The sequence below is a fragment of the Notechis scutatus genome, chromosome 1, assembly GCF_049901735.1.
Source record: "Notechis scutatus isolate UNSWTSFEM ecotype Mainland chromosome 1, rNotScu1.2, whole genome shotgun sequence".
Classification (NCBI taxonomy): domain Eukaryota; kingdom Metazoa; phylum Chordata; class Lepidosauria; order Squamata; family Elapidae; genus Notechis; species Notechis scutatus.
Genome location: NC_142009.1, coordinates 271,509,851 through 271,533,489, shown reverse-complemented (window position 1 = coordinate 271,533,489; position 23,639 = coordinate 271,509,851). Strand labels below are relative to the sequence as shown.

At 35.6% G+C, this 23,639-nt stretch overlaps 1 protein-coding gene across 20 annotated transcripts in view; it reads right to left on the bottom strand.

Moving 5' to 3' along the window:
- The window catches only part of RAD51B (RAD51 paralog B), a 348,291-nt gene that overhangs the window by 308,728 nt on the left and 15,924 nt on the right, over positions 1-23,639 (bottom strand). For all 20 annotated transcript variants that reach the window (XR_015746713.1, XM_087951601.1, XM_087951610.1 and 17 more), the window contains one exon: positions 23,367-23,550. Coding sequence is in view for 19 of the 20 variants with exons in the window: in XM_087951601.1 (XP_087807727.1) it covers positions 23,367-23,550 (184 nt within the window). In the remaining variant the exon portion in view is untranslated. The remainder of the gene's footprint in view (positions 1-23,366; positions 23,551-23,639) is intronic.

Sequence of the window (23,639 nt, the reverse complement as noted above, 5' to 3'; positions counted from 1 at the left end):
TTCTATAAAAGCCCATTCCACACAGAAAAGAGAAATTCTTTTCAGGGAATAACAATTTCCTCTGATTCAAGGTGCTGTATAATCAGTGCAAATATATTGGCAATAACAAATAAACTAACAAAAATTATATTATTTGACGTGAAGGGTTTTTTCAGTTGAACATTCTAAGTATTCTAAGATACTTATCCTCAAATCTTAATGAACTCCTGGGTTACCCACTGTAGTAGAATTCTGCATGGCAGCTTTTAGACTTAACACAGCGGCTCAAATAATTTAAAAGTTTTAATTATTTTAAACTTTAATTTAATTATTAAATTAAATTAAAACTTCTTTAAAAAGTTGTTTTTTAAAAAGCTTTGAAATATCCTTTTCTTACTTATTCCAAAATAAATGTGTGCACATTTATTTTGCCATTTTAAACAGCACTAACATTTATTATAATTTTCCTTTCATGAACAGCCTGAAAAGCCACTGTTTCCTGGTGGTCCTCAACATATAAACCTACTATAAAAATATGTACTATTTGCAGGAGTAACCAAAAATAAGTGTATCCTACACTGAAATCATCAAGTTGTTCTTAAAATGTAATCAACCTGGATGCATTTAATCCACCTTTAAATCAATCACTACCTCTAAAAATATGTTTTGCAGGCTCTCTTGCTGGTCTACAACCCCTTTTAAAGCAGTGAAAATGTCAAATCCTTCCCAGAAGTCTCTGGCCATGCCTTGAAGAAGAAAAAGTAGGGTAAAAAGTTCTTAAACCAAATATAATTCCTTAAGAATAAATACAGCTTCAAACTGTGTAATGAGAACAGTATGTCATATGCTGTAACAAAATTAATATAACACTCAAAATACAGAATGTATGGTTAAAGATTATAAACATATGTTAGCTTGATGCCATTTGCTATCTGATTTTAATCAGGCCAGCTGCTGAAAAGGTATTTTAAAGGGAGAAAAGCTTCACTACATCAGGGAGAATTTTGTTTACATCAGACCCCAAGGAGCCAAGGTCATATTTAACCTTGTAATATAAGTACAGCCTTCGAAAATGCATGCATGCAATGCCTGCATATATATTCCCAAAGAACAAAGAAGTCCAATCTTATATTACATTAAATTACTGTGGTATAAAATGTATCAACTGTGTGTTTGATAGGAGACAGCTTGGGCTATGGAAACCAGATAGTCATATAAAACGCATTGAGAACACAAACAAAACCCAGACCTTTTTCTTTTATCTGAATGTAGCGTGGTAAACACAAACCATTTCTTGATTATCTATATTTTATTTATCTAATAAATAAGCATAATAAACAATGCATTATGTATTACAAATAATCCCATATAATCCTAACAAGATCCTTAAATTACCTCAAGAAGACAAATTTAAAAAACATTAAGAACAAAAAGGAATAGTAAAATGAACTGCATAAAAAATGTGCCAACCTAACGAAAAACACATAGGCATCTCTATCCTCCGGGAGTTTTATTTAAAACTCTAATAAGCACTAATCCCCATAATAATGGCCATGGTTTATAGGAGCTCTGTTCTAAGACAATTAGAAGATACCATATTGTCTAGCTCTATATTAAAGGTTGTAATATGATATAAATGTGTTTGCAATAGTGGTGAATATCTGTAGCTCAGGTGAGGATGAGGGTGAAGATTCGTTCTCTGAGCTTGTGGGTTGGTTTCCGAACATTTCGTTACCAGGCTAGTTAACATCTTCAGTGGAGTTTAGAGGATGTCAGTGTCGGTGTTCTTCTATTTATAAGGGCTTCAGGTGTAGGTGTGGGTGAGACAGCCATGACCTAGATTGAGAATCTCCATATACATCATAGCAAGGGGGGGGAAAACCAAGAATTAGATATAAACTACTGCAGGATGTTAAGGAAAGAGGGGGATTGGGTTTAGCAGATTTGAAACTGTACTGCGATGCTTGAAGTTTGGTCTGGCAAAAAGAGTAGGTGAACTTCCAGAATAAGAGGCTACTTGATTTAGAGGGTCCTGAATTAAGATTTGGATGGCACAGTTATTTATGGTATGCTAAAGTTAAAGTAAATGTTGATTTTAACCGCCACTTTGTTAGATGTGAGTTTGGAATAAAACAAGGTTTTCTGCGAAGATGCCTCTTTGAGCTCAGGAAGCTTTTTCAGAAAAGAAATGGTGGTGAAGCTGAACTGGTGGACCTTTGGTAAAATAATATCATTTAATCTTGGTGATCCTATCCTGAAGGAAGAGCTAGAATCAGAGGGACATGTCTGTCATTGGTTTACATATTTATAATTGAAATAAAAAATTAAATTAGACAAAAAGAGTTATGGGTTTGACTTTGTTAAAAATGAATTGGAAATCCTACTGTGTGGTAGTGATTAACATATTATTGCTAAGGTTTATAAAACATTATTGAATTTGAATTTAGAAAGTAAGTGTCTAAAACATTGTATGATTCAGTGGGCGAGGACCTTTAGATATAATGTAAAGCTTGAACAATAGGAGAATATGTGGACATAAGATTTAAAATTTACACTAAATTACAGTTTAAAAGAAATTTTTATAAGATGATGTATCATTGATATTTAACACAAGATAATGCATAAAGGTACTTGAAATGAATGTTGGAAATGCAAATGTAAAGAAGGAACTTTTTATTGTTTGTGGTGGACATATGATAAAGCAAAGAAATATTGGAGTAAGATTCATATTCTAATACAGAAGATTCTTAAAGTGAATATAAAGATAAAGCCAGAAACTTTTCTTTTGGGTTAATGGGAAAAGATGAGGGGGGAAATTGGAACTGTGATGTTATATATGTTGACAACAGCAATATTATTTTATGCACAAAAATGGATGAATGGCTGCAAAAGTTGATGCAGTTAGCAAAGATGGCTAAATTTTTCTAAAGTACCTGTAGGCCAGACAAGGAACAATGGATGGAAACTGAACAAGGAGAGATTTAACCTGGAAATAAGGAGAAACTTTCTGACAGTGAGAACAATCAACCAATGGAACAGCTTGCCCTCGGAAGTTGTGGGAAAGTCTCACTTGAGACTTTCAAAAAGAGATTGGACTGCCATTTGTCAGAAATGGTACAGTCTCCCTCTTCGGCAAGGGGTTGGACTAGATGACCTACAGGATCCCCTCCAATTCTGATTATCTGTCATCTGTTAATTGACTGCTTTGATAAAGAAAAAAACATAATTACTTGTGTTTCTACTTGGAAACTGCTTCTGGACTTTGTGCTTGAGGTGGAAAAAAAATGAAACTTTGATTTTGGGTTTTACTGGTTAAATAGATTTGTTGATATAAAAATGGCTAGTTTATACTATTATGTAAAAGTAAAAAGTTGAGGTTCGATGTTGCTCTCTTATTTTACTGCACCAAAGGGAGTCATAAGTCAATGCCTTTTCCTTCTTTTTCCTTTTTTCTACACTCTTCCCTTCCCTTTTCCCTTCCCTATTTTTCCTATTATTTGTTTTCACAATTTAAAAAAAGAGAATCTCCACAGACATCAGGACTTACTGTCATTAGATAATGGTTCATCAAATAATTGGACCAAGATATACAACCTATTATCCTGTAATTACATTTGTTACTTCTTCTAATTCTAATGTACTCAGGAATGGATACAGAAACTATAAGAATATTTGGATTATTATTTTTTCTGAAGTGTTTGGAAAGCAAATTGATTATGTGCAAGACTGCCAATAATTTATAACATCATTCACATGTTGCAACAAGTGCAGTATTCAAAACTTGGGAGTATAAACATCAATTATGATTTACATGAAGTTATTTTGCATATTGATAGAAGGCAGTTATAATTAAAGATCAAAGGAAACAAACCCGAAACCAACCACAAGTGCCAACATGTCTGGAAAAATTCATATACATGTCAGATAATAGATAATCAGAGTTGGAAGGGACCTTGTAGGTCATGTGATATTAAAAAATGTATATAAGCAATATCGTTACCACTTTGAATGATTAGTGTTTTTCTGTAGACAAAAATTTTGTTTTGGATGAATGAATGTTTTGGATGAATGATTCTCAGACTTGTTCTATAGATTCATAATTTATATTACACACATTTGACTTTTTTGCCTCTGCTTAAGGAGTCTCTTTCTTAAAATATCCCTATAATTATTACACTTGTCAAACAATTTTCTGCCAAAGCAAATCATATCCATTCAAAATTCACAATGGAAAATGAAACACTAAAATATATTGGGGGTGGGGGTATTGGTATCCTTTTTGAAACACTTTTATTTATTTTATACAAAATGTTATATACTGTCTACTTCTTTGGACTCAAAATGGCTTACAATCAAACAACTACTGCACATCAACTTAAAGACTAGAATACAAACAGACAAAATAGAAATAACAAAATACTGAATAGAATAGAAGCAACAAAATACTGAAAAGTGAGATGACTAACTTAGAAAGCCTTGCCATCATTGGTGCCATGCCTAGAACAATCAAGTCTTAAGAGTTTTCCAAAGATCAGGAGGTGAAAGGCAGTTTTTATCTCAAAAGGCCAGGTGCTCCAAAGAATGGAAGTAGCTACTGAGTAGACAAGCAATCAGATCTTTGTTCCCTTTATTTCATATGGGGTGATACTATCACATTCCTCAAGTATTCCTATTATTTCCCAGTCTAAACTCTATTAAAAATGCACACGGTTACTTATTAGAAAAAAGCTAAACTGTTACAATACTGAGCTAAAAATTCAGATTTTCATTTCTTCAATGGAGCAAGACAGTACCAAGTTAATAATGATCATAGGAAAGCTTTCAGAATTTTATACATAACAAAATCACCACTATATAAATGGAAAACATATTTCTATATGGGAATCAGTAAAATTAATCTTCCTTATTCTGGAATAGTTGTAAGTAATTATAGTACATGATATTTCATTGATAATTCCTTTGATTTCATCAATGTATATACAATCCTAAATACTTGGTTGTAGTTTGTATGTGTGTTTATAATCAAAATATCTTTGACACAGATAAAACTATACTTGAAGTCTAGTTTTCCTATTACAAGTAATTCTACTTTAGAATTTTAGGGGAGTGAACTTTAGCGATAGCCTCGTTTAGCTTTACAACAATAATGAAATGTTTACAATTACAACAGTAATGAAAAAGTCCTTTATGACCAATCCTTGCATTTACAACCTTCACAGATCTGTAAAGCAAAGGAAAGCTGAAGAAATATAATAAGCAGAGTCACAGTTTCATTTAGCGATTGCTTCACTTAATGACTGACTTTCCAGTCCCAAGTGCAATCACTAAATGAAGATTAATCTGTAAAATAATAAATAATAAACCAACTTAGACAAATGGCCTTCATTAAGACATTAGTCTAGGAATAGTTAATTTGCCCTACGTGAAGATTTTGCTACTGAGACTCCACCCCGCAAGGGATTATGGGATCGTTAAAAGATGATATTTAATCTAAAGGAACTTGATCCATCTATTATGTATTACTGTGGTCTATATCTTTGTGCTGCTAATTTTAATGAGGGATTCATTGTCATGAAAACAGATTCCAAGAAAAATAGCTGGACTACATGAAAAACGACTTGAACCTGATAAAGAGAATCTAAGCGGGAACGTTATGCTTCAGAAAACTTTTTTCTAGGATTATTGTAATAGTTCTGTTTTATGGTGGGATTTTTCCCACATGCCACAAAGTAATTATTTATTTCACCATGTATCTTCAGTGTATCTCTTCCCATGAGAAATGTTGTTATGTGTCCACAGAACATGCAGAACATTGCAGTAAAGGATAGATGAGTATTTGCCAAGATACAATTATCTTACTATATGCAATCGGTATTAACGCCCATTAATTAACAATACAATTAAAAGTGATGACATACTTTTTCTAAAGCAACTTTTCCCCATCTTAATAATCATCTTCTGAGAAGTGGGACATTCATCACATAGAAAACAAGACAAAGTATTCAACTGCATGGGAAATCTGGACTTTCTAATAGTGCCTCTCTCATGTGGAATGAACAACATAACAGTGCTAATTTTTGAATTACAGATTTTGAAAGACTCGGTATAAAGTTTATATCAGAGGGTGGATCAATATAGAAACTGTTATACCCACACATAGCCAGTACATAACAAATGAGGGGTTGTATTCTGGATGATACCTATGTTAATAAAATAGTGTAATCTAACAATATATAAAAGAGAACAGTTTACAGAGTAACTGAGACAGGGGTGGTGGGATTCTACCAGCACCTATTCGCTAGAACCGGTTAACATTCTAAGCAGTTTGGAGAACTGGTTGTTAGAAGAAATTACTGGCCTAATCCTGTAAGGAGGGCAGGAAGGAAACATTCTGGTGTTGCTTACAGAAACTGCCTCTCCATTAACCTTTATTACATTCTTGGCAGGACTAGACTTCCTGTCTCAGGAACTTCTCTGAGTTTTTTTTTCCTCCAACACTTACGACTGTTGCAGCATCCCCAGTCATGAGAGGCCAGGCAAGGAGATGCATGCCTCGATGTGAGTGATATTCAGTTGGCCACGCCCAGCCAATAACATGACCACCAAGCCATGCCCACCAACTAAGCCACATTCACAGAACTGGTTGTTAAAAAATTTGAATCCCACCCCTGAACTGAGAGCCTAACAACATAACTACAATGAGGATTGCCAGGCATAGTACATCAAATTCAAGCTGGAAAAAACTGGGAAAATTGTCAATTTACAAAGAAGAACTGCTATATTTCAGTTAGTAGGGTGGGTCTTTTTTTTTTCTTATGAGCAGGAAAGATTAAAAAATAAACATATAAAAGAAAGCATTTAAAGGTGGTAAACTTTAAATAACAACATACTGATCAACAGATAATCAATTTGATAGAATTAGGGTAGACAAAGTCCAGGAATTATGTCTCCAGATAGTGGCAAGCAATACTATAATGGAAAGCATGCAATATCTTTATGTAGTAATTCTGAATAATAAATTACTCATTTTATGTGCCAAGGGTCTACAGTATCTCCAGTCAATAAGTCCTAAAGATAGTTCATATCAAGTCATCATTCTAGGCTGTATTTCAGTTTCTAGATTTGTGAAACCTATCTCTTGTGTGTTGCACAGAAAGGTAAGACTGAAAAATTACTGGATTATATGATGAAGATCTCCCTCTTTTTAAATCTATGACATTTTTTGTTTTGTTTTTTAATTAAAAATTTAACTAAAATGGTCTGGTAGTTTTACATATAGGAAAAGGAGTTTTCATACATAAAAATATCAGTAGATGGTTCTAAAATTCTATAATAATCATGCCCTTTCAATCTATGATTTGAATTTTATCAACTCTCTGGCATTTGTTTAAAGAAAACAGGATTTTCTTTTACTCAAATCAATTTAGACTGAATTTCAGGATGCACAAGCATCACCTTGCTTATTTGTCACAATATCCTTTTAGACAATGTTTTTATAAAAATATGATTGAAATATTAGAAACCAATGCCACATTAGTAGAAATCAAAACAATTCACATCCTTTTCAAAATGTCTAATTTGTTTTAGGAAAAACACTCTGAAGCAAAAGACAAGAGAAGCCTCAAAATGATGGAAAAGAGAAACAACGTGTCTTCGCAAGTCAAGGAGTAAGGCCAAAGCCTGCAGGACATGTTTGATTGGACTGTAAAACTGTGAGCTTATTCCACTGTGTTTTGATCTCAATGAGCTTCAAAAATAAACATATTAAATCTCAAGCCTGCACAGCCTGCTTCAAAAACTGGAACCACTCTGATTTGGCAAAAGCAACTTTCACCCCACATGGCCTAGGATTCTTGAGGTGATTTCAATAATGCAGAAAAGATCACTGCCGTAGTGAACAGAGGTGGACACAACTTCTACAACATATCAAGAAAAGCTGTTTTCTTATTCTGATTCTGTAAACATTGGCATAAAATAGTTATATTTGCAGAAAAACGTGTCAAACTCTGAACATACAGAAATTGTCTCAGTTTCTGTTCATAACATGAAACATGATAAGCCTCTTAAAATATACAAAAGATTGCTACATAGAAGATGGAGCGTAACTGTTCAAAGTTTTTCAATGATAGGGCAAGAAACAAATAGCATGGAAACAGATTTTGGTTGGACTTTGTGGGGGAAAAAAATCCTATCAATAAGAGCTGTTGGACTCAAACTGCCTCAAAATATGGTAGACATTCCTTTGGTGAAACAATTAAAACAGAGATGGAATGATCCACCTGACCAGGACATTGCAGCAGTTAATTCCTACACTGGACTGAGGTTTGGACTAGGTTGGAGATGGGATACAAACAATAATTTAAAAAAAAAATAGTATCCCCCAGCCAGAATGCTGAATTAAACAAAAAAAAGCTAAAAGATGTGTGTGTGTGTGTATATGATTAAAAATATATAAAAGATACATCAAAGTCTAATTTAAAACTTACACACACACACACACACACACACACACACACACACACACACACACACACCAAAAGGAAGGTTAGGAATATCAGATAAATGTAGGGAAACATAAAAGCAAGCATATAACAAACTAAATCAATTTCCATACAAAGCACTCTTAAATAACAAACTAAATGCTCATCAAGAGTAGTTTGTGACACAGGCCATCATCTGCTGGATTTTAAGCACTGCTGCACAAAACCTGACAACACTGTTCGTTGTAGCGGGATTAATACCTCCAAGCAACAGGGTGGTATAGAATTGTCATGTTTCCTGGGAAATGGTGCAGTAATGATGAAATGAGACTAGTACCATGTTTCTCCAACAATACAACCTCCCCCAATAAGAAGACCCAGCATGTTTTCTAGGCATAAAATCAAATTAAGCCCCTCCCCCCAAATTTAGGCCTATTTTAAAACATGCAAAATGGGGGGAAGGGCGGAGGGACTTGCTGTTCAGAGCGCCCGGGCAGCAATTCCTTGCCACCAGCTGCTCCTAATGGGCGATCATGGTAGAGCGCAGAGAGCTCCCTACTCCTGCCAAGCACCTTTGCGGCAGACCCAAGACCTGCCTAAACCCAACTGGTGCTCTGTGTCTACTACATGTTAATAAGTGCTTCGGCCTGATTATATCCCATGCTAAGAAGACTGAAAAGAAGTCCAAGGATAAGGTTTTTTTGGGCCAACCCGGCTTTTTTTGTTTGGGGTTTGGGGGACTAGTCTGGGACCACTGCTCTTTTTCTGTCTATCTAGACTGAAAATCATCGTGTTAATGGGACAAGGCCAAGGGGAAAAGATTGTTCAAAGAACACAGCTAATCATTGGTTCTTCACTGATAGATTTAAAGTGACATCGTGTGTGTGTGTGTGTGTGTGTTAGTTTATGGGGTAGAGGTTTGCATTTTGTTTATTGCCAACAATTATGCATAATGGAGATGTAGCCCGCCGTTTCCAATACAGGTATTTTTTCACTGAGTTGCACTAAACATCCTATCATCTCTCTCTGACTCTCTCTGCATGAGTATTATTCAGGATTTCAGACATTTTCAAAACTGCAGAAGTAATGCTCTAAAACAGGGGTGTCAAACTGGATTTCTTCGAGAGCCGGATCAACATTGTAGTTCTCCTCCGCAGGCTGGCAGAGGGGGAGAGTGGGGGTGAGGAAGAGATGGGACAGACGCCTCCTGTAGCACCCTACCAGACAAAATGGGGTGCAGGGTGGCCACACACAACTCCCCTGTGCCTCATTTTTGGCCTCCATGGCCTCCTGCAGCACTCTGCCAGCCAAAAACGGCAAATAACCCCCTACCCTTTGCATATTAGGAAGCAGCTTTAAATTGTAATTCTATTCCATCTCTATTTTTCTTTTTACAAATCAATGTTATGGCAAAAAATTCCATTCCTAAACATGCAAATGGTGCTATGGATTCATCCTTTTTCAAATCCATTTGTGTAACACAGTTTTTCACAGTGCCACCAATTTATCTGCTTAATCTTTGTTCTATATACTCATCTTTACATGTTATTCATACCTGCCTCTTCTCACCTATAAAATTCATTCCTCATTGTCTATTTTAAATTCCTGGGAATAAAGGAGATAGGTAGACAGACAGACAGATGACTGATTGTATTATTACAAATAAATAATCATTAGTACTCTATACCTTTGAAATGTTCCTAAATATTCAAGCATCTGATAAAGTCAATATAAATCCTTAGGAATGATGAAATCATATTACAAAACATCTTTTTCATAATTACAGAACTGTCACCTTAGGTAGAAAAAATTATCCATCTTCCTAACACAACAAGATTATGGGTTTTGTTCTTGTGCTTTTAGCACCTAGTTTTCTATGTTCAGTATGCAAATATCTTCCCAAATGAAAGGTAAGAAAGGTGGGAGAAGGTATTTAAATAGTCAAGCTAATTAATAAGCTGAGAGCATAAATATGTGAAATAAAAAAATACTATAAAACTGACCCAGTTTGAAAATTGCAGGATTAAAAAGGAAAGAACTCCAACTGCTAAATGCATAAGAAAAAGACAAGTCTTTATCATGATATATTGTGAATTTGAAAAGAAAGAAAAGGGGAAGGAATGAATTCCTTTTTTATCTAGTCTTACAAACAAATAGTTGAGCAACCTACAAAGACAGCTTGATTCAAAGCTCACTTTTTTTAATTAAACAAAATCACATGCAAGGCAGAAAATCAGGAACAGAGTGTGCCAGTTCCTTTCTTTTAATTATTTCATCTGGAACAGAATGATACTTCACAAGTCTCCTAGAAATTTTTACTTTCCACTTTGGTAAGTGGAAGTTCCACTTTGGTAAGTGGAAGTTGCAAAAGCCTCTTTGGAAAACTTATTTAGGAACAATAACTCAGAAAATTGATCATCATTCAAGATTTCAAGCTGTCTTTCAGACAATACTGTCCAACACAGAAAGACTATCATTTAATGCAGTATATACGCAACTACTAAACTATTACTTATACAAAGAAACTATCTGTACAACACTGGTTAATGATCCCAACTGATCAACTTTTATATTTTTTAAAATCAATGGATATAAAACATGGCTTCTCAGAACAGCCATGTGTTCCGAGGGAAAAAAAAACCCTAGTCTTTAATTACTTTTGTCAAAAGATGAAGTTTCTAATGCTTGACTGATGAAGTGCTACATTTTCAATAAGGGTAAAACAAGATATAATGCACCACTTACTGTGCCTGCAATTCAGTAACTGTAGTAGCAAGAAGCAGGAGGAAAAACAAATGCAGTTTTAGGGCAAAAACTTCCAACTCCCAAAAAATTGGTTTCCAAATGTAATGGATAATTGAATAAATAGACCAACACAGAAACAAAAGACATATGAAGTCTTTTATGCACTTTATTTGTTGGCATCCCTGCTTTCTTATTATAGTAGTACTGCATTCATAAAAGTGACATGTAATTTGAGAAAGGAACATGCAGATTTCAGCTAAAGCAACTTCTATCATCTCTAAAGCAGTGTTTCTCAAACTCAGTAACTTTAAGATCTGTGGATTGTAAATCCCAAAATTCCTTTGCCAGCATGCTGACTGAGGAATTATTGGAAAAGAAGTCCACACATCTCAAAATTGTTGAGGTTGAGAAACATTGTTCTAAAAGAATTCTATAAAGAGTTTAGACCAACAAAACCAAAAAGATATATTCAGATGGATGGATGAAGGTCTTTTTGGCTCTAAAACATATACAATTATCACGCTGGTATAGAATTCTAATCCAGTCTTGGAAAAACAAATCTCAGTATCTTTGGCAAGTTCTGAAATAATTGGAAAGCTGTTTTTCCAACAAGTTGATTTTTTTTAGCAACACTGCAACGTGCAAATCTAACTGCAATCCTTCCTAGACTTCTCTATGAAGCAAATATATTATGATATTTTGTGAGACTACTACATTCATGTTAGAAACACCTACCAAGGTGCTTTCAGATTGAAAGATTAGCCAGTAACATCATCATTGTCCAGAGAACACCCTAAGGGGCACCTTGCATGTCCCTGTTATTTTCACCAAAGTGGTACCTATTTATCTACTTTCATTCAAATGCTTTCGAACTGCTAAGTTGGCTGGAACTGGGACACATTGATGGGAGCTCATTCTGTCATGTGGCTCATGCTCTCAGGGTAGACTGCTGACCTGTCACTCTCATTGGTCCTCTGATCCAGTGTCCTAACCACATGAGCTATTGTGGCTCCTGTTTTTGTTGAGAATGTAGCACTGATCAGAAGAATGCACAGTCTCGTCTTTATGACATAGTGGCAGTCGCTCTCATTAACATAACAAGGTAGGAAATGTCTATGGAGATTCTCAGTCATCCAGGTCATAGTTATCCCAATGGTGCTTTTTCGAGAGGCAACTGGACTTTCTGGTTTTTCTTTGAAGACATTTCATTTCTCATCCAAGAAACTTCTTGGATGAGAAGTGAAACGTCTTGAAAGAAAAACCAGAAAGTCCAGTTGCCTCTCGAAAAAAGGAACTTTTAAGACAACAAAGTAGGAACTTTCCCAGTAGATAACAGAACACTATTCTCTGAATAATTAAGTCTTCTGATAGCCATAGGTAAGAAGGAAAGTATTACTGGATTACATTATGTACGGTATAATTTTATTATCAATTCTGGTCATTTTTAGCAGAGATCTGATGTTAAGAAAACCTCTTGAACAGAAATTTAAATTCCAAAAAAATTTGCTTTATGCAGACAACTCTAGAAAAAAAATCAGTCAAATTATTGGTATGTAGGTAAATATTGAAATGCATAAAACCGACAGAATGGGTCTTCTGTACAGTTATCAACCATTAATATTGATGCTTCAGAAAATTAAAGCATAGAGAAGCCTATCATATGTCTAAGGAACTGGTTTATTCATCTACAGTCTGCCAATCTTAATTTACATCTTTTATTTCATACCTTTCAATCTGGAATAATAGAGAAAACATGAATAAATGAGATTTCATTCCAAGTATTTAAAATATACTACATTTTCCCTCTGTTATTATTGAGGCTAAACATGCCCAGGTCCTTCAGTCTCTCTGTTTCAGCCCCTAATCTTTTCATTGCCTTTCTCTGAACTTATTTCAATTCTTCTGCTTTGTAACATATAGTTTCTAGAATTGGACACAAAATATGAAATGGCATCTGACCAAAACAAAGTAAAGTGGAACAATTACATCACAAAATTGTGTGGTGTTTAAAGCACCAGGTTAGAAACCAGGAGACTGTGAGTTCTAGACCTGCCTTAGATACAAAACTAGCCGGGTGACCTTGGGCCAGTTACTCTCTCTTAGTCCCAGGAAGCAGGCAATATTAAAACACTTCCAAAACACCTTACCAAGGAACTTGTCCAGGGAACTTGCCCAGGGAATGACCAGGAGTCAACACTGACTCACACACACAAAAATGTCCTTTATGTGCACACATAGGAGAAACAAAAAAAGCAAATAAGCAAAAGCTTTTCTTACATGCAAAATTTTAGCCATCTCTTTCAAAATCATTTTTTTAAAAAAAAAAGATTCCTCACTAATGTATAGTTATCATTCTCTAGTTCGATTAACTAATGTTTTATAATCAATTCCCTATACGATAAACAGAATTTCAATACAACTGTCACAGAAGATCTGAAAGATGTAAATTGGGCAAAGCAGTATGATGGAACATAAAAGACTTCAAAAGGAAATGGGCTTTAATTTCCATCAACAATACCATGGCCATCTACAGATTTCCAAATTGAATTATTTCAGCAATTTACATATGGCCATATTAAGCATTCTGTTTATTACAAATCAAAGACCAAACTTCAGCCACCCAGCAAGTCAGTTTCTCTTTAGGAAAAAAGAGCAGGATAACACAATTGTTTTTAATCAAATACATCAACAATATTTGATTACAAGGCACATAATATAATAACTGTTTCAAAATTATGCCATGTATAACTTTCTTCATTATATTCTGTCCATATCACAGAATAGATAATAGGTTCAGAAAAAATAAAATTACAGGGAAGGAACTCTTCATACTGATTAATATAAACATTCTCCCAAACTCTAAATGTTAGTGGAAGGTTGTTTATGTAGATGGTAAAACAGTAATGCCCCCAAAATTTTGAAAATAGGAATTTGTTCTTAAGCTCCTTAGGAATTAAAATTGTTCCCTAAGTACAACCTCCTTTAACCCCAAAATGCTTGATGTCTCTTTGGCTCTGGAATAAGCACGGCAAATATTTTTATTATTTAAAAAGTTTCAGTCCCTTTTCAATCAAGGCTACGAATACAATGGAATTTGACAGGACAAAGTAAATTAAAAAATAATAATAGAAAGTTCCCCTTTATTTCCTAGAAGTTACTTCTGAAATAATATTGTCTGAAAAAGGAGTTTTGAGACTTTCTATTGATTTACACTAATACTTCTTCCTTGCAGTTTTATCTCAGTTTTATTTGTGCTTTTTCATTTAAAAACAACCTCTCTTTTTATGACCCTCTTGTCCCTATTCAGGGTACAGCCAGGGCAACTGGATGGAGCTGAGCGCGTTTACTGGCCAGATGCCCTTCCTAATACCTACCTGGATTTTGCAGAAGATACTTTTTCTTTGGGCTCTAGGAGAGAAACATCTGCTAGGATTTCAAGTGGGAGATTAGTGTCTTCACCACTAGGCCACCGCGTCGCTAGATCTGTTTCTTTTAACATTAAGTTATTATTCTCCATAACATTCTTGGTAATCCAACTAAATGAAGAGTTTCTTAAAACATAGCCCTCGTCACTCATTTAAAACTGAAATTATCTTCTACAGTCTCCTTCCACAAAAATCTTATCAGCTTCAAATGCTGCAATATTAAGCAGCATGATCCGAAGAATTCTACTAGCAATTCATTTAAACATAAATAAGATTCTCATAATTGTAAGCCCCAATAAAGCAGATTATGATTGTGATCCTCATCACAATCCTCATCAGAGAAGCTGTTGAGCGTGAACGGAAATGTCCAAACGCCATCTTATTTGGTCTAGAGGACATCAATGACAATGATGACATCACAACTGTCCGAAACATCATCAGTGATTATCAAGGATCAGCCATCTCCCCTGATGAAATACTTGACATTTCCCGCATTGTCCGAGAGCTCAAAAACAAAGACGGCTCTGTGGTCCCACACTTCTGCAGGATCATTTGCAAAAATGAATCAAGCAAACGTAAATTCATTTATACTATAAATTCACTTGCCAAAAGCAACACCAACCATAAGAACCTCCATTCCCGCCCTGACCTAACCATACAGCAACGTGCCCACTCCCGTGTACTCCGCACTGAACTCAAAAAACGTCTAGACAATGGAGAGAAGGACCTGTTCATTGACTACCATGCTGACTGTATCAAAAGTAAGTCACACCACCAGCAACTCAGCTTTAACCTTCAACAACAACCCTACCTCAACCAATCCACCATCACCCAAGACTAGGCACACATGCCCCTAACTACCTCAATTCCAACTACTGCTGGCCTTAAATGCAAGCTACTCAATGCAAGAAGCCTTGTGAATAAAATACCTGAATTTCTCCTCTTACTAAATATGGCTAAATTCGACATATTTGTCTGTGAAAGATGGCTCAACACATCTCTCCCTGACTCCATTACCACAGTAAGAGACTATCATGTTTACCGATCAGATCATGAAATTCGTAGAGGAGGTGGTGTTGCTGTCTTCTATAAAAAGTCCTTACATCTAAAAAACATCCAAGTTACCCAGGAACTTGCTCTTCCTTAGACCATCATCTGTGAACTATCCTTGAATATCACATTTCGATTCTTACTATGTTACAAAGCACCTGATTATGACATCGAACATGTAAACAAGCTAAATTCACTACTAACTTGAGCAACATCCTGCCCACACGCTTTTATCTTTCTTGGTGACTTCAATCTACCTCATATTAACTGGACCCTAAACGAATGTAAAACTGAACTCATACATGCAACCTTCTACAAAGCTGTTACAAATCTGGGACTGGAACAACTAGTAACCAACAATACTAGACTTAACAACTGCCTCGATCTCATCTTCTGCAATAGTTTGAATTTAATTTACGGAATACAAACTAAAGAACCCTTTTCCAACAGTGACCACAATATGATTGACTTTTGTCTCAACATACGCCCACACAAAAATCATCACAATGATGTAATCCCCAATTATAATTTCAAATAAGGCAACTATGATCTTATAGACAACGATCTCTTGATTAGCAATCTCTATTCACTGGATGTAATACTGTTGAAGACCATTACAACATATTTTTACTTGAAGTCAAAAGAGTCATCAAACTATATGTACCAACAACAACTCCCAAAACAAAACAAAAAAAAGATTACCCATAACAATAAGGAAACTTCAATCCAAAAAGAGATCACTCTGGCGGAAAAACAAATCTGGTCACGTTGCCAACTTCAAAAGCCGATACAAAAATTTATGCCACCAGATAAAGACTAAATGCACCAATTATCACATTAAACAAGAGGAAAACCTTCTACGCACCAATTCCACCCGTGCTTTTTACAATTTTGTAAACAACAAACTAAAAGACTCAAGGTCCATCCCACCCCTGATAGGACCTAATGGTAAAGACTGCAACAACAACACCATTAAAGCCATCTTTAACACATTCTTTGGCTCAGTATTTGTAAACAGCAATGGATTATGCCCAGTATTTCCTAGCCGAACCACAGAAAACTAAAATGATCTAATACATATCGATTTTACAGAAGACAATGTTGAAAAAGCACTACGCAATCTAAAACCATCTCTATCTATTGGACCAGACGGAATATGTGCCTACTTCTTAAAAAAGTTATGCACTGCCATAGCAGAACCTCTAAGCATAATCTTTGAAAAATCTTTCAGGACCAGCTCCTTGCCTAACCTATGGTCACGGTCATCCCCATCTTCAAAAAGGGAGACCCCAGCCTAGTTGAAAATTACAGACCAATCTCCTTATGCTGCGTCACCTGTAAAGTCATGGAATCAATTATTAACCAATCCATCATCCTCCACTTAGAAACAAACAACCTACTCTCTAATAAACAATTTGGTTTCAGGAAAAAACTATCCTGTAATCTGCAACTCTTACACTGCAAAAACATATGGACTACACAGCTCGATCAGGGCAAAACAATAGACGCAATCTACGTAGACTTCTTTAAAACCTTTGATTCAGTGGTACACGACAAACTACTCCTAAAACTAAAATCTTATGGTATCTCTGGACAACTGCATAACTGGATAGAAGCATTCCTGTCAAACAGACAACAAATGGTCAAAATTGGGAGTGTCCTATCAAATTCTGTACCTGTCAATAATGATGTCCCCCAAGGCAGTGTTCTAGGACCAACTCTCTTCATACTCTACATAAATGACCTCTGTGATCATATTAAGAGCAACTGCGTTCTCTTCGCTGATGATGTAAAGCTGTTCAATACCACAGACAATACTGCTACCCTTCAAAAAGATCTTGACTATGTGTCAGAATGGTCAAACAAGTGGCAACTTCAAATCGCAACAAATAAATGCTCTGTCTTACATATTGGCAAAAAAAAAACCAGAAAATAAAATACAGGCTGAATAGTCAAGACCTTGTTGATGATCCAAGCTCTGTAAAGGACCTTGGAATACTCATCTCTAATTATCTAAGTGCTAGAGCCACTGTAACTACATAGCCAAAAAGGCATTAAGAGTTGTTAACCTAATCCTACGTAGCTTTTTCTCTGGTAATATCACACTACTAACTAGAGCATACAAAACATTTGCTAGACCAATACTTGAATACAGCTCATCAGTCTGGAACCCACATTACGTATCTGATATTAGCACAGTTGAGAAAGTCCAGAAATATTTCACAAGAAGAATTCTCCACTCCTCTACTCGTTGTAGAATACCTTATGCCACCAGACTTGAAATTCTAGACCTAGAAAATCTTGAATTACACCGTCTTCGGTCTGATCTAAGTATGGTATATAAAATCATACATTGCAATGTCCTACCTGTCAATGAATACTTCAGCTTCAACCATAACAACACAAGAGCACACAATACTCAAGGTTAACTGCACCAATCTTGATTGCAGGAAATACGACTTCAGCAACAGAGTGATCAATGTCTGGAATATTCTACCTGACTCTGTGGTTTCTTCCCCAAACCCCAAAAACTTTAACCTTAGACTGTCTACTATTGACCTCACCCCTTTCCTGAGTGGTCTGTAGGGGGTATGCATAAGCGCACCAATGTGCCTACCGTCCCTGTCCTATTGTTTATTTTATTTTTCTTATATGTACCCATTTCATGTATTCATAACTATGTATATACTTATACCTATTATCTTGTAAGCGATTGACAAATCAAAATAAATAAAATAAATAAAAATAAAATAAATTCTATTTGCATCCTAATGAATGCATGAAAAACTAACCAAACCTTAACTACTGTGCTCAACCTGATTGGATATTAACAATGTACAGCTCAGATGAAGAGGGGCAATAGCATTGTGGGAAGTTAGACAATTCCTGTGCTACTTCATTTCAACAAATAGAACCAAAGCTTTTAATTCCCACTATAAAGCCTGTCAAACAAAGGAAAGCCTTGAGCATCCTCTTGTAATGGACAATGATTTACCTACATAATAAATATGCACCATCTAGTGGCTGTTTCGTCATATACAACATAGATACTTCAAAAAAAATCATGCAACTTGAACTCACTGAGATGAATGAATTTGTTTTTATAAAACTGAAATGATTCACGAACTGATGTCTGGATTATATTACAACTAATATAACAGGCACAGATTAAAAATAAATAAAACTGTCAATCCTTCAGAACAGCATAAGGATTTGGTTTATGTTGATGTGTTGTAATGTAAGAGAAGGTCACAAAATTCATAAAAATTCTTTGTAGAAGCTGTTTAGCTTGTTATATTTTCAAATCCAAATTTATTCACATTGATCAAGAAAACAACAAAACTAAATGTTAAGGGTTTCCCAGAGACATTGTTCTTGGGAAGGGCTTCCTGGCATATCATCCTAAAAAAAAAAAAAAATCAAACAGGTAGTCTTCAAAGGCAGCCCCATGAACATCACTGCAGTAGTCAAGCCATGAAGTGACCAGGGTATGAAGTGACCACGATCTGAAGGGCAGGCAGATGAAAATGTGCAACTGGCATATCAGGTGAAACTGGGCAAAAGCCCTTCTGGCCATAGTTGTTAGGAGCTGTGGGTTCACCAAGAGCCTCAAACTGTGCATCATCCTTGAATTGGGAAGTGCAACTTACGTTACTAAATTCTCATAGCAAATACCATTTCCCCCCAAATAAGACAGGGTCTTATATTAATTTTTGATCCAAAAGATTCATTAGGGCTTATTTTCCGGTTAGGTCTTATTTTCAGGGAAATATGATACTAAATACGTTCGTCTGGCTGATGATCTTAATTGAGGTTTATTTTGGGGTAGGGCTTATATTACAAGCATCCTGAAAAATCATGCTAGGGCTTATTTTCTGCTTGGGTCTTATTTTTGGGGAAACACAGTATGGACAATTGATTTTATCTCCCTGAAAAATAATAATTTTCATCAAATTAGGAACCCACTAAGACCTCACAAGAGTGATGCATTTCCCAGTTTAATGTCCATGGAGATTCTCGGTCATCCAGACCATGGTTGTCCCAAACATACTTTTTCAAGAGGAAACTGAACTTTCTGAAGAAACATCTTCAAAGAAAAACCAGAAAGTCCAATTGCCTCTTGAAAAAACACCTTTGGAACTTCTCAGTTTAGTTTACCAAAATTCTAGCAATTCCCTCTCTTCATTAATAGCACTTAGAAAGATGTCATCCAGATTGTTCTTACATTGGTCTTATGTTGAACTGTTTGCAAGTTCTACATTGTTTTTAAATAAAATTGATATAAATATTTCTCAGGGATCCAAACCTGGTGTTATGTTCTTACCTTTCTGACTCTTATCATGTAATTTCCCTTCATTATGTTTCTATAGCTTTCAAATACCCTGTTACTACTGATATGGTTTCTAGTTGTATTATCTCTGTCCTGTGCTTTGATTGTTTCTTTTTTTAAAAAAATACTGTATATTTATTTTTACCACAATTCAACTATAGAAGGATTAATGGGATATAAGTATTTCAAAACAACAATGAGTAACCAGTAGAAGAAAGATCTGAATTAAAGACCTGACTACATGAGATGCATATTATGAGCTAAGGAAAAATAGCAATGTGAAATATGTAACAAACTTATTTTTTCCAAAGTTAAATTAAAATTACAAGATAATCCTGAGTTTAAGGGGTTTTCTTTTAAACCCATGATACTATCCTACCAGAGTCCACATTCAAAAAATGCAAGGTATCTCTGACTTGAGGAAAATACTAGAGACTATTCACTCAAATATCTCATACAGTATCTTAATGATGCAAAGAACATAGCTAATCTGCCATGTCAGCAGCAAGAATCTCCTGTTGTACTATAATCCATGTAGCATATTGGCTAATCCTAAAGCTGGTTGCAAACATCCCCATGGTGGAATAATCTAATCTCAGATATGTTTCAGAATATAATCCACCACTTCATTTCTACAAGAAGGTTTGACTCATCAGTAAATGGCTAATGCTAAGGAATGGGAACACAAGATGCTAATATCCTTGGACAAATCTGCAAAAGATAGCATTAATTGTTCATGTTGTGATAAAAAAACCAGAACAAACATTATTCTTTCTACTACATGAGAAAAACTACCTTATCAGTCTTCTTGCCAAATTGTGTGTGTGTGTGTGTGTGTGTGTGCATACATATATACATACATACATACATACATATATATACATATACATATATATATATACATATACATACACATACATATATATATATATACATATATATATATATACATATATATATATACATATACATATACATATACATATACATATACATATACATATACATATACATATACATATACATATATATACATATACATATATATATATATATATATATATATATATATATATATATATATAGTTTTCTTAAGTTTTTACGGGTATTTATATGTATGGTATTCAGCTTTGTTCGGGTATTTTCCCACGTCATTATAGTTGTGCTTTTAAAATTGTAGCAACATTTCGGCAGAACCTCATCTGCCATCATCAGGCTTCTGTATTGTGTTCGTCTAGTTTTTTTCTTCATCCTGATTGGTTGGGAGTCTTGGTCTGTGTTTATTGGTCTTGGAGTTTGCTGTGTTCTGCTTGATTGGTGTTTCTAATATCTTCTGTCTGTTTTGTGGCTTTTTTTTTGTCTTGATTGGCTGGCAACATTGTGTTTCCTAGTATTGGAGGCTTTTAGTGCGGCTTGGCTCCAAGTAAACGGACGGCTATCATTGGGGTGTGTTTGAGCTGGAGGTATTGGGGGGGTCTGTTTCTGCCCAGGTGTTTGCCTGGCTTGTGGTGTGGAGATTTTTTTGTTTGAGAGTGCTGGCTTCCAGATAATTGACAGTCTGGTGGAGTCATCTCTTCTATTCATGCTTTCAGGTCTTTTTTCAATCTCTATGGCTTCTCTGATAATTCTGTAGCTGGAGTTTTCTATAGTGGCTAGGGTTTTGGTGCCATTGAAGTCGATGCTATGACCTGTGGCTTTCATGTGTTGGACGAGTGAGGAAGTGTGTTCCAGCTTTTTTACTGCATTTTTGTGTTCATCTAGGCAGGTACTTATTCTTCTATTGGTCTGTCCAATGTATGTGGCCGGGCATGATGCACAGGGGACTTCATATGTGCCTTGGTTTTCCAGGTCAATTTTACGTTTGGGGTTTCTTAGGATGGCTGCTATTTTTCTGTCTGTTTTGAAGGCAGTCTTGATGTGATGCCTGTGTAGTATCTTACTGATTTTGTCTGTAGTACCTCTTATGTAGGGCAGGACAGCTGTTCCATAGGTCTGTTCATCTTCTAGGTCTCCATTATGTCTCAGTGTGTTTTTGTGGATCAAGCCGGTGATTTTGCTTTTGTGGAAGCCGTTGGCTGTCAGTACTTTAGTCAGGGTGCATAGTTCAGTCTTTATGTATGTCTTGTCTGCCAGGCGTTTGGTTCTGGCAATTAGTGTTTTGGCCACGGAGTTTATCTGTGCTGGGTGGTGGTGGGATTGGGCGTTGAGGTAGCGGTTGGTGTGTGTTTTCTTCTGGTATATGGTGTGTCCTAGTGTGCCATCTGTTTTTTTGTAGATTAGTACATCTAGGAATGGTAGTTGTTTGTTTCCGTTACCATGGTGAATTTGATTTTGGGGTGTGTGCTGTTTAGGTGTGTTAGAAAATTGTTTAGGTTTTCTTTTCCATGGGGCCAAATCACAAATGTGTCATCGATGTATCTTAACCATAGTTTGGGTTTGTGGGTGGCATTAGCTAGGGCTCTGGATTCGAATTCTTCCATGAACAGGTTTGCAATGACGGGTGACAGTGGTGATCCCATAGGGGCTCCATCAATTTGCTTGTATCTTTGTCCTTTGTATATGAAATATGTGCTGGTTAAGCAGTGTTCCATGAGGTGTTTGGGTGTTTGGTATTTATTTTTGATGATCTGTAGGGTTTCTTTTATCGGGACTTGAGTGAATAGTGAAACCATGTTGAAACTTACAAGCAGATCTTCTTGTTCCATGTGTAGATCTTTGATCATTTCCAAGAGGTGGTATGAGTTTTGTACACTTGAAGCTGCTGCTTCAGCATGGGGCTGTAGCTGCTTTGCTAGGCATTTGGCTAGGTTTTGTAGTGGTGCTCCTCTGGAGCTGACTATGGGTCTGAGAGGTATGCCTTCTTTGTGTATTTTTGGGAGGCTGTATAGTTTGGGGCATCTGGAAGATTTTTCTCTTGGGATGATCGTCTGTTGGATCTCTTTGCTCATGTGGCTGGTTATAATTTTCTTCTTGGTTATTTTTTCCAGATATGTGGTTGGGTCCGTGTTTATGGGTTTGTATGTGGAGTCTTGGAGTAGGTCTGTCAATTTTGTTTCGTAGTCTTTTCTATCCATTACTACTGTGGCATTACCTTTATCTGCTGGAAGTATGTGCAGGCGAACACTATACAGAAGCCTGATGATTGCAGATGAGATTCTGCCGAAACGTTGCTACAACTTTAAAAGCACAACTATAATCACGTGGGAAAATACCCAAACAAAGCTGAATACCACACACACATACACACACACACGTATATATAACAGTATTTCAAGTAAGTTTTCAGACATTCAAAATCACTAAAAATACAAAAGGCTTTATAATATTTGACATATGAAAAATAGAGAAATAGCTTACTGGTATTGAAAATTCTTCAGCCAAGTATTTCAATATTGAAGCCTCCTTAGTCAATAAATTGCTTCGTTCTTTCAGGTTACCTTGACGCTTTGTATCAAATTCTTTTCTGACTACTGAAGCAACAGAGTCAACTATTATTAGTTTAACATTCTTAGAAATTATTTCTTCTTCCAAAGATTTAATTCTGGAGGAAAAAGAATAACCGAAATAGCAATTGTAAAATTTGATGTAAATATCTACATACCTTTCTAGATTCTAGTTGCAAATGGATCT